At 35.3% G+C, this 12,430-nt stretch overlaps 1 protein-coding gene across 3 annotated transcripts in view; it reads left to right on the top strand.

Annotated features, from left to right (window-relative positions):
* The window catches only part of kif26ba (kinesin family member 26Ba), an 87,537-nt gene that overhangs the window by 67,755 nt on the left and 7,352 nt on the right, over positions 1–12,430 (top strand). For 2 of the 3 annotated variants that reach the window (XM_026286458.1, XM_026286460.1), the window contains 6 exons: positions 1,409–1,621; positions 2,540–2,633; positions 5,726–5,988; positions 8,094–8,277; positions 9,902–10,061; positions 12,243–12,414. In XM_026286458.1, the coding sequence (XP_026142243.1) occupies positions 1,409–1,621; positions 2,540–2,633; positions 5,726–5,988; positions 8,094–8,277; positions 9,902–10,061; positions 12,243–12,414 (1,086 nt within the window). The remainder of the gene's footprint in view (positions 1–1,408; positions 1,622–2,539; positions 2,634–5,725; positions 5,989–8,093; positions 8,278–9,901; positions 10,062–12,242; positions 12,415–12,430) is intronic. The other variant, XM_026286459.1, reaches the window with a different exon arrangement.

Genomic DNA, 12,430 nt, shown 5'->3' with positions numbered 1-12,430 from the left:
TTTCAGTAATAACATTTCACAGCATGACAGATGTTTTAACTGGCCCTTGAGCTGCTCTGTGACCACATTTCCGTATCTCCATAACAAGCAAGGACTCAGAGAGAAAGCGTATTAGTCACAGTTTATAGAGAACCAAGGAGCATTTATTTCTGGGAGGCATTTATAAACGGGATGATGCATTCAATAGGTCATAATTTCATCCGGGGCTATTTATTTAGCATAGCGAATATGGGCCACTTAATTCAAAACAACAATAAATACATGATGTTACAAAAGATTTCTATTTCAAATGAATGGTGTTATAAATAAACAAATAAATAGCTTAATAAATAAATAATATTAATAAAGTGTAACCTGGAGTAATAATGCTAAAAATTCTGCTTTGCATCTTAAAATAGATAATAATAGAAAACTTCTATTATTAAATGCAGCCTTGGTGTCCTGAAAATCTATGTTGTTAGTATTTACAAAGTATTTACAGTATAACCACTATGTCTAGACTGCAAAGGAATGGTGAAAGATGACTTTTGCAGGAAACCCAAGATTTATCCCGTCTTTCTGCAGGGCTCCAACAATTACTTGTGTGTTCTAGTCCACTAATCTGTAATTACATTCAGTCAATGATGGTTTTACTGAGCACATGCACACGCTTATAAACAGGGCACTAGGTGTGATGTCTCTCATATGCATGTACTTGATATGGAAGGGTACATATGTTATATAAGATGATTTATTACAGTACTGTACATCACTTAAATGTAGTTGCAGGATGAGTTTCAAGTAGCAAGTAAACGTTCAGTAAGAGATTAGATTTATCTAACATTTGGTGGATGTGCAGTCCAGACATATGGACTCTACACAAGTCCATATGTCCGAGTCCAACTTAATCTCTTTTATTTAAAGAAACTTTTTTAGTAAATATAAGTTCTCAGAACTAAACTTCAGCTGAAGTTACTTGGTGTACCTTTTCCTTAATCTTGCACCTGCGTCTTGCAGCATTATTGAGGTTTAATGCTTGCCTGCTGTCTCCACATATTTGACTGTGAAATATTAAAGAGCTATGAATAACTCTCTAAGTATCACTGCACACAATTTTGTCAAAAGCATGAGTAATGGTATAAATATGTTAAAGTTTGGGGGGTTTATAGTCTTAGAAACTTGTTCAAAACCACTTGGCAAGGTGCTCTTAGAGGAAAAGTGTTCGGAAAGGAGATGCAAACTTTCCACAATCTTGTCAACTCTTGACAAAGCTATAAACCTACTTAAAAGCTTGTTCTTCTTCAAGCAGCATGTTGTTATGTTCACAGAAACGTAGGTTGTGGTTTTACTCGCAGAGAGGTTGCTGCTGAGCGACATGACGCTTTGCAATGCTGCATCACTGAGCAGATGTTGCTGTGTTTCTGTGCAGGTTAAAGTGATGGTACGAGTATGTCCTTCATCGCCCGCCAGTGCGGCAGAGTCCAGCTCCTTCCTGAAGGTTGATTCTCGTAAGAAACAAATGACCATCATGGATCCAGCGGCTAATTCTCAGCAGAATCAAACTCAGAAACGCGGCAGCTCCAACCAGGTTCCTCCAAAGATGTTCGCATTTGATGCGGCTTTCTCCCATGATGCCTCTCAGGTGAGGGATTGTTGCAAGTTTTAAAGGGATAGATCACCTTAAAATTAAAATTCCGTCTTGGTTTACTCACTTTTGAGTTGCTCCAAACCTGTATGAGTTTCTTCTATTAAAGATATTTTAGTATGCAAACGGTTAACAGTAGACGTTGACTTCCATAGTATGGAGAAAAACAAAAATGATAAATGATATGGGTGGGTAAATGATACCAACATTTTCATTTTTGGGTGAACTATTGTGCTAAACATTAAACATGCTGTGTTGTCATTTCTGCTACTTGTGTCACCAAATGTATTGTTTCATTGCACAAAGCAACAGTATGCTCTTAATAAATGGACAGTCCCTCTGGAGCAGCCTGAGGTGTTTTACAATGCTGATTAAGGTTTAAAGCAAAATGGGAGTTGCTTAATGCTTATACAGTATGTCATCCCTTCTGGGATTTTTTGATTACCAACCCTGATCCTTAACCACAAAGCATTACTGGGTAGTTGATAAAACATGGATAAGAAGTCATTGCTGCTCTTTTTTTAAGAAGTTTTAAATAAATGAATAAAATGTGTTTTAAATAAAATAACATTTATTCATTTAGCACACTTATTTAAAGTGACTTACATTTATACTTTGAGCAAAACATTTCTATTAAGTGAAAATATCTGCTAGTGCAAGAAGACACTTTTATAAAATACACTGCACATTCTCTCAAAACAAGTCTTAATGTGTTATTCAGTGCTGCTTTTCAAGTTTTGCTTGTTTAAATATATATATATATATATATATATATATATATATATATATATATATATATATATATATATAATCAGAAAAGTCAGAATTATTTAATATTTTCTTTAAGTTATGCTAGTTTTTCCTTTCAGTTTTGCATTGCATGAATTTGATTGGCTGTTCTATGTTTCCTGGCAGGCAGAGGTTTGTGCGGGAACTGTGGCTGAGGTCATCCAGTCTGTGGTCAATGGAGCAGACGGCTGTGTGTTTTGCTTCGGACACTCCAAACTAGGTAAAAGACCAACAGCTGTGACCTAAATAAATAAATAAATTATATATATATATATATATATATATATATATATATATATATATATATATATATATATATATATATATATATAGGGTTCAGAGAGACTATAGTGTCTTTCTAATAAATCAGCCCATCACAAATAAAAGTGCTTCAGTTGCCCTTTACTAATACTTTGTAAGTGCTTTTAAGGCGGACATTTTTCTTGCTTTTTAAAGAATGTCAGAATGTCACACTGTGATGTTTCTATCTCCATCTCCCAGATGTGTTTTATGTTCAATAAATAACCATTCCCTCCCCGACGGTCCCATACTCAGCTGTTCATATCCTGTGAATTAGATGGAATTAGTTTTATAGCACGCATGGCAGACTACAATATGATCTCACCCTGTTTCGCCGTCATTGTCCATTGTTGTTTCTGGAAGATTAGTGTAAAATGTAACCAGCCGTTTGCTCGGAAAACAATGGAAAAATGCCATTGTGGTTGCTGGTCAGTGATTTGATGACAGCGTGTAATGCCTCAGATGCCTCGTTTCCATTAACCTTTACTTGAAAGCCAAAGACTGGCTCATACATCATTGGAAAAGCATTCTACGGTGATTTCATTGGTCAGCCGTGCAAAGCTAATTAACTAGCCATGATAACCCAGAGACTGGCTTGTTAGTGCTTTAGAAGTTATTACCTTGGACATTTGGCTTGAAAAAGTGGTTGTATAAAACAAGAAACAAAAGATTCATGGTGAACTTGAGGGGTGCGAGGTGCACCACTGGTGCTTAAGTGCGGGAGTACCAAAGATGCAATCTGTTAAGATTTATCTTGCTTGAACACTGAGATTTGTTTTTGACCTTCAAATCAACTAGAGAGCACAATATTAATCATGCATAATACTGCCTGACCTCTAAATCCTGTATGTCATGCTGGTTGTGAGGATGCAGAGGACGTATGGTGAATATTAAAATACTCTAGCGGAATGAAGCTTTATCTCCTGTCCTGAAACTGCTTGATCAGCCTGGAGGCTTATTTATGCTTTATTGCAATAAGTCAGAATCCATAAAATTGAAGGACAAGTTGAAGCCTATATAATGGATTTGTGTGTGTAAAATTTTTAAGAGAGATGCTGTAGTAATTGAATCTCATAAGCTCTGCCTTCCCATCACGCCACTCTACATTCAGTCTTTTTGAATTACTGGCTCTCAGTTCATTTGCGACGGAGCATCTGTCTTATTTTCGCCTGGTAGTAAAAGCCCAGTGACTTTAATTGATGTGAAAGACCATTTTCAACAGAGCATGCTTGATCTGTTACCCAGGACATAAAATGAATAATTAAAATAGAAAAGAAAATGCACAAAAATAAACAAATAAATAAATATACAAATATATATATATATATATATATATATATATATATATATATATATATATATATATATATATATATATATATAAAATTAAAAGTACATAAATTAAAAATAAAATATAATAAATGTAATCATGTAAATGTAATGTATGCACACTTATGTTTTTTTCTGAACTATTTTGTTGCCTGATAAAAACCATCTGCAACTAAACCATAATCTTTTTATATACCATTTTGTTAGTGTAGTCCTTATTTACCTCTGTCTTTTTTTTATCAGTGGTGGAATCAGTGTTGTGATTTTGAACTAAAACTAAAACCCATTGCAACTTTTTTCATTGATTAAAATATAGCTGAACTGAAATAAAATGTAAATATTAGATGGAAACTTAAATTTTAAAAACCAGAAATCAACTGAAATAAAATACACTGAAGTACTACAAAAAGGAAATATGAATAGAAAATAGTTTAGAAAAAAGTAATAAAACAACAAAAGAACATAAAAATGACTAAAATGTAAACTCAAATTAAAGTGAAAAAGTGAAAATATTAAAATAAAATCTATTTTTAAGATATTAATAAATACTATTATAGTATATAAATAACACTAAAACAGCACTTTGTGAGAAAATATGGAGTGAAACAGAATATAAAGGTATATTGATAAACTTGTTTTGATCCAGGTTTTTCCATTAACAGCTCCATTGTGAAATGAAGAGCCTGCCACAAAAGTAAACACTTTATTAATAAACATGAAAGTGAAATTTTTTGAAAAACCATCATTTTAAAATACAAAGTATGAAATATCTGCTCCAGGTGTGTCATATTAAATCATGAATAAATGTATTATCTGCTACAACTGCACCAATGCAAGACTGGCTTGTTTTTTTATGAATTTTTTGTGATGTTTGAATGAACTGTGCAAATGAGCGTATTTGTCCTATTTCAGCAGATTATCTCGGCGGATTCCTGTTTCTGTTTCCTCTTTCTCGCTCTCTTTCCCACCCAAACTAGAGGAATCGGTTTTTTGAAGTTCAGTCTGGTCTGAATGTGTGCTGTGACATATGGCTTTGTTTAGTGGCCCCTTTCATGTCAACAGCAGGGGTATTTATTCATGTGACTGTGTTTGAGGGCAATGTCCAGAAATGAATTCAGGGACACTGCCAATCAACAGACTGTTGTTCTGGTTCTGGTCCTGCGGGTGAACCTGCGTTTAATGCCCAGTGCTGCCCACACGGTGCATGTGCTTAATCAACCACACTAAGACATATGGCAAATGTCAGTGGACTGTCAAACTGAGGGCTTTTCTGGAAATAAAAACCCATTTAAGGCAGACAAAACATTCTCGTGATTAGGCACGGTGCATTTTCTGACCGTATTTCTAAGCATGATTATGCTAATCTTGTCAGTTTTCCAGCTTTAATGGATTTTTAATTGTATTGGAATGTGTTTGTTTAGCGTGTGTGTGACATCTGTCACTGTGGCTTATGCCAGAGTGCTGGTCTGTAAGCTAAATATCATATTAGAAAGTGTGAAATAGACCACACGTATTGGCGTAATGCTCCCGAGGCCAAAAAAGGCACTGCATGTAGCTTTTAGCACCTGACCTATTTTAACTATCGTTCTGATCTTTGAAAGGCCTGCCAATTGTTCATAACGCAAGAGATGTGATTGTATGCAAAGCGATTCATCATTAACTCGATTCTCGGTCTGGTCGCAGGCAAATCCTACACTATGATCGGCAAGGACGACTCCATGCAGAGTTTAGGGATCATCCCGTGTGCCATCTCCTGGCTCTTCAAACTGATCAACGAGTGCAAGGAAAAGACAGGCGCTCGTTTCTCCGTACGAGTGTCGGCTGTGGAGGTCTGGGGAAAGGACGAGAACCTGAAAGATCTGTTGTCGGAGGTGGCGACAGGCAGTTTGCAGGACGGTCAGTCTCCAGGTGTCTACCTTTGCGAGGACCCCATCTGTGGGATGCAGGTAAAATAGTCGTTCTGATCACTAATGTTGTTATAATGTCTTGAATTATACTGTAGATTGTTAATGCAAGGGATTATAATCATTGATTAATGTTCAAATATTGTAAATATTATAAATAAGACTTTTTGATTTCCCTAAAAAAAAGTAAAAACTGTTGCACTATGAAAAACTTAACTTTGTCTCAACCAGTGCTATAACCAGTGCAGGCCAGTGTTATTTTATTATTGTTTACATACTATTATAATATTTATTATTATTTTGAAATAGCTTTTATCTTTATATTTTCAGTTTTCGTTTTAATTTTTGAGTTTATGTTTCAGTAATTTTGCTGTGTGATTTTGTCATTTTACTTTTTATTATTTCTACAAAGCTTTAATACATTTTTATTTCATAGGTTAATTTTTTTGTAATTTTAGTAAGTTATTTCAGTAATTAACATTAAGCAACATTAAGGGTATCATACACCCTGCACAATGTGGCGCAAGGCGCAAAGCAAATGTGTTTGCTAGTTTCAGCCCGATGCAGTTCTCATTTTCTTGTCCTGCGCTGCGTTGTTGAAATAGTAAATGCATTTGCACCCATTTGTGTGCCCAAGGGCATGCTGGTCTAAAAAAGAGGTATGTTCGGGCACATTGTTGGTGCGTTGCTATTTCAAGGAACTGAAAATAGACAATATTTTTTCTTTGTTATTTAAAGAGCGCTTTAGAAATATGCACCTATAGGCAAGTGCACAACACACACAGGAACGCAGAGCAGCAAACAAAATGTTTACAACTGAAAAGTTACATTCCGCCATGTAAATAGGGAACCTGCCATGGTGCAAGCGCAACTGGCTTTTAGAGGGGATGGGAGATAAGACTCGGATTGGTTGATTGCACGTTACGACCAAAAAACATTACTCATTGAGAATAGGGACAACCCATTTCGACCATGAGCCCAGGTGTGCCGACTTTTCCCCCGTCATTAAACTAACAAAAGTGGACTCGGACACAACCTGATTTCACCTGCGCTGTCCGCTTAGACCATGCGCTTAGATAATTAAAATAGAGCCCTCAGTTGAGTTTTTCATCTCATATTTTTTATTTTATTTTTCCGAAAATTAGTTTTAATAGTTTGAGTTTTAATTAACAGTAACAAGAGTTAACGTTAACAACAGTTTAGGGCAGGACTGGGAAAGTGTATGGTAGGCAGGGAAAGTGTTTTACTCTTCTGTTTGCTAGTGATGTAGAAATTACACATTTCAACTTTAAGATTATTTATGACATGATCTCAAAGATTCATGGTTTTCTTTTTATTGCTAATTCAAATAGTCTCAGATAATTAAATTGGGGGGAGAAAAAGGTTTAACAATATTGGCCCACTTATCGCCTGTAAGGAACTGCCCTTGTTCTGGGAATAACCTCAGTGTAAAAAAAAACTAACAAAAAAAAAAAAAACGTCTTGGCAATCAACTTCCAATAAAGATGCCATTGTTGAGTAAAATGCTAATACATGATGAGAGGATTAGTCGAGCAGAGACAACTCCTGTCTCTGTAATCCTCAGACATGTGCACTAATCTCATCTTGGACTGATACCTCACAGCAATGGATTGTAATGCCCTCACTTCTCCTGTTCCTGTGACAGTCAGCCTTATCACACCGAGCCGGCTTCAGACATGATGCCCGAGGCTCTGCTGATATAATTATTGCCCAATAACAAATAGAAGAATTTCTTTTGAATTATTAAGACATAGCTAAACTCGCAGCATTTTTATGCTTTCTTTTATTTTCTTTAGTGTTGTTAATAGCGGTCGACCAATATGGAGTTTTTTCTTTTTCTTTTTTTAAGTAGTCGATAGCCAGTATAGCAGACTTTAAAAAACACTTTCATTTATTTTATTATTTTTGTATTGATTTTATATGTTTACTTAATTAGACATAATTGATTGAAAATATGAAAAAAATATATTGTCAAAGTAAAAGTCTTGCCTTTGGTGATTTATCGGCCTAATTGTAACATTTCTGCATTTTTAGTACACAGTGAGTATTGTTTCTCAAACCAGACGCTCTTTTAGCCAAAACTGTGCAATAAAATTCACATTTGCATCCTTTCTGTTTTTACACAGTTACAGAATCAGAGTGAACTGCGCGCTCCTACAGCTGAGAAGGCTGCTTTCTTCTTGGACGCTGCCATTGCTGCACGTTACAGCAGTAAGCCAGACTATGACGAAGAGGAGCACCGTAACTCTCACATGCTCTTCACCCTACACATCTACCAGTATCGAATGGAAAAGACCGGCAAGGGTGGAAGTGAGTATCATTACAGGTTAGATAGAGTTTCAGAAGAGACTCAACATGAACTACAGCAGGGGTCTCAACTGGTTTTTGAGCTATTTTGGCTATTGCAAGTTTAGCTGGTTAAAGTACTTTTAAAGTTTGTACACCTGCATCTACAGCACAAAATAAGTTGGTGATCAGCTGTACTTGTGTTATCAGCAGTATTTGCTCTCTTCCACGGTTGTTTTAGAATGTTCTCATTATACTTCCAAATGCCTGTGAGGTTTATAAATAGTCTGTTGCTGATAATCTTAGAGAGGGGTGTGATAACAGAAAAAAAAAACTGCATTGTTAATGTGAGATGTACAATCTGATCTAAAAGCTGTCATGCCAAATCTAGCTATTTCTGCAGAACGAGCTAATTTCTCTTATCTCAGAAAATGTTCTGTTTGGCACAAGTGAGTCCTGCCTTTTTCTGAGAGTGAATAGAAAGTAAAACCAGATGTGTTAGCATGGGCTTTTAGGGTATTTGAGAAACTCAAATTACCTCCAAACTGTGTACAATGAAGCTAATGTAAGCAGAGTCATGAAATTCACTCAGGATGTTTCCATAGCTAATGTTAATTTGTATAATAGAAACACACAGAGATATAATGTCACCATTTGAAATATAGGTTCATTAAGCTCTGCGTTTTCACTAATAAGTTCCATTTATCTTTATTAGTCTACCATTAGGTCACAATAACACTTCATAATGGAATTAGATGCTCATCATGAAGTTGCTGACAGTGTTTATACCTAACATCGTTTTGTTACTTTCTAATTCTTTTCCAGTTTCTTTGCAAGCTTGATATTTTCTTATTTTATAACTTTTTAAATATATTAACCAACTTAGTCAGTGGTACTACCTGTACTTCACTAACAGTTACAAGACATAATGCAGTGTCAAAATTACTTATTTTATTATGTGTAAATATATGTATTTATGTATAAATATATAAACAATACTTGCCTCCAGGAATTTTACCTTTTTGAGGGAATTTTGTTAATAACACGTACACTACCATGCATTTATTTGACCAAAAATACAGTAAAAAAAAAAGAAAAAGTAATATTATGAAATATTATTATAGTTTAAAATAATAGTGTCATATAATAATAATTTACATTATTTCTGTGATGGCAAAGCTGGATCTTTAGCATCATTACTAGTATTCAGTTTCACATGATCTTTCATCCTTACAAATATGCTGATTTGCTGCTTAAGAAACTGTTCTTATTAAGCAGTTGTGCTGCTTAATAATTTTTGTGGAAGTGCTGATACATTTTTTATTTGAAATGGAATTTTTTTGTAAAATTATAAATGTCTTTACTTTCGACTGTGACCTTGTGTCCTTGCTGAGCAAAATTATTAATTTATAAAAAAAAAAAAAAAAAAACAAGAAAAGAAAAAATAGAAATTTACTAATGGTAGTGTAACACATGATTTACTTGAGTCACTTCAAATTGTTACAGTGGTGCCTTCCCTGAAGTACAAAGTATCCATAAAGTAGAATTTTATATAATATGTTAGTTAAGAGAATGATGAATGAAAAAAGGTTAGAATCACCTATTATAGTTTAATTATTAACTCTTACTCTGTGGCTCTTTTGCTTAGTGTCGGGAGGCAGGAGCCGACTGCACCTCATTGATTTAGGCAGCTGTGTTAAGGTTTTGAGTAAGACCCGTGACAGCACTACAGGACTCTGCCTCTCTCTGTCTGCCCTGGGGAACGTCATACTGGCTTTAGTCAATGGCAGCAAGCACATCCCTTACAAGTAAGACTTATACCTTTAACTTTGCTCATATCATATACAGTAATTTCAGTCAAAAAGTCACTGGGTAAGACTTCTCACTCTCCTGCTGATATGTTGTAACCTCAATGACAAGATTACGCTTATACTGTTATGGGTGAAGTCATCTCACCACTTGCAAAACTCATTAAAGATGCAACATGTTTAGCCTTCATATCTGTGTTGCATGCTGTTAAATCTTCTCAAGCACACCTCATATGAATAATATATACAAACTGACATTTTTCAGCCTTTGATGTGAGCAATTATTGGTAGATTCTAATGCTATGTTGAATCTGCAGAGAGAATGTGACCTTTATCGCTCCTCAGGGGTAATAGCTAAGTGAATTAGCTCGTGCTAAGCAGCCATAGAGACAGATGCAGTTTCACATTCACTGGGAACGTTCTTAACACGGATCATTTCTCTGCAACTGCTGTTTTATTTCTTTAAGCAGCATGTTAATTTCAGTAAAACAGACAAATTTGAGAAGGTGCCTTGCATCTTCCAGCAGCTTTTTTTCCAAAAATTTGCAGCGCTTCCATTTAGCTCCCTCAAGGCACGTTTGCATTTTTATGCCATGGGTTCCTAATTTAATCATGCCAAATTTACATTGCCGAGCATCATGAGGTTTAAGGCTGGAAATGCAACAGCTCGCGGGAGCTGAGATATAATTAGGGTTTAGGGCCTTTTAGGAGGAATACAACATTTGCACAAGATAAATTGAATTAATATGCATGTATCATAATTGAATATAAATCTACACAAGTCACTAATTTCAGATAGTGATTTAATAAAAGATCTCTCTAATTATATGACTTAACCTCTCTGGTTTAATGTCAAATGTACAATATTGTTCATAATTATTATAAATTAATTATTACTTATTGATTTCACACTAGAATGTGTTGTCCAGTTTGTGGAATAATATTTGTAGTAGTAACTGTATCTGTATAAAGTGTTTTACATATTTGGCCAAGGGGTTAATGTTATTAAATGGGATATTTCAGATAACTTTATTTTTGTTACATCATGGTTAGTAAATTATGCTTGTATAATTTGTGCTCAGTTTTCATGTGATCACTGTTAATAACCACTTAAGATTGACTTCACATTTCAATAACTATTTTTAAGCACATCATCCAACTTCAAGCTAATAAGCACAGTAATTATATTACTGTACACTCTGTTGTATTCTGTAATAATGTTTTTTTTTTCTTCAAATGATTGTATAGGTCATTTATTTCTGAGAACTGAGAATGTGCATGTGCATATCATAATGGTAGCTGACTCATCCTTGATAAGCAGCTTTATATGTCACCTCTGACGGTTGCCATGAGGAAGCCAGACAGAACAGGAAATGCCAATCCAAGTCTCTCTTTCTCTGTAAAAAGAGACTGTCTGGCAGCCAAGGTTTTAGAATCAAGGTCAGCAAATAAAATGCAAAATGCCCAAATGGGTCTATCCAATCTCATTACTAAAGTGGGTTGCATTAAATGATTAGCTTGATTGCTAGAAGTGTTGCATGTATTAATTGAAACAAGAGTTATTTCCAAAAGCTTTGATTTTTGAATGCATTTAGCATTTTCCAAATACATTTTATTCTGAAATGGGTAACTTATTTTACAAATCAAGTATTTTCACTTTTAATTATTTGGTTTAACAACTTTAATTTTGCCAGCTAATAGTATCATGGGAACTTGGGTGCTTTGAATGGCCAAGGTCCCCCCATCTGACTGACGCGATAAGCAGCCAGTCTCGTTTCATTTTGTGTTGTGTTATGTTTAGGGATGTGGAAATGTCCCGACAACGAGACTGTGTGTGTAAAACTATTGGACGTGTTTTAAAGAGTCCATTTCCACTAACTTTATATATTTCTCATACTTTTGAAAATCCAGCATTTAGCAACACAATATCCTTATTCTTATTCTTCCATGAGGGGGTTTGGCGCCATGGCTTCTCTTTTCCAGGAAGAATGTAAAATAATGTGTCACACACATCTCCAGTAAATCCTGTATAATTCAACCAATCAGATGAAGACTTCGAAACTCCTCAATTGTTTACAATTTTGTGTGCCATATGCATCAGACATTCAGCCAACGATCCATGGGCGCGATGCCAGAGGCTGAGATTAGCCAGCTAATTCTCTTCCCTTTTTTTGTTTACAGAGATAGTAAGCTAACCATGCTGCTACGTGAGTCCCTGGGAAACATGAATTGTCGCACCACCATGATAGCCCACATTTCTTCGTCCCCCAACAACTTCTCAGAGACTCTCTCTACCCTTCAAATTGCCTCTCGTGTTCTTAGGCTGAAGAAGAAGAAGGCTAAAGTAAGCGTGGTATGACACTATCCTT

Source organism: Carassius auratus, chromosome 17 (assembly GCF_003368295.1).
Source record: "Carassius auratus strain Wakin chromosome 17, ASM336829v1, whole genome shotgun sequence".
Classification (NCBI taxonomy): domain Eukaryota; kingdom Metazoa; phylum Chordata; class Actinopteri; order Cypriniformes; family Cyprinidae; genus Carassius; species Carassius auratus.
The sequence above is the reverse complement of the archived record's forward strand: the minus strand, read 5'-3'. Positions and strand labels throughout refer to the sequence as shown.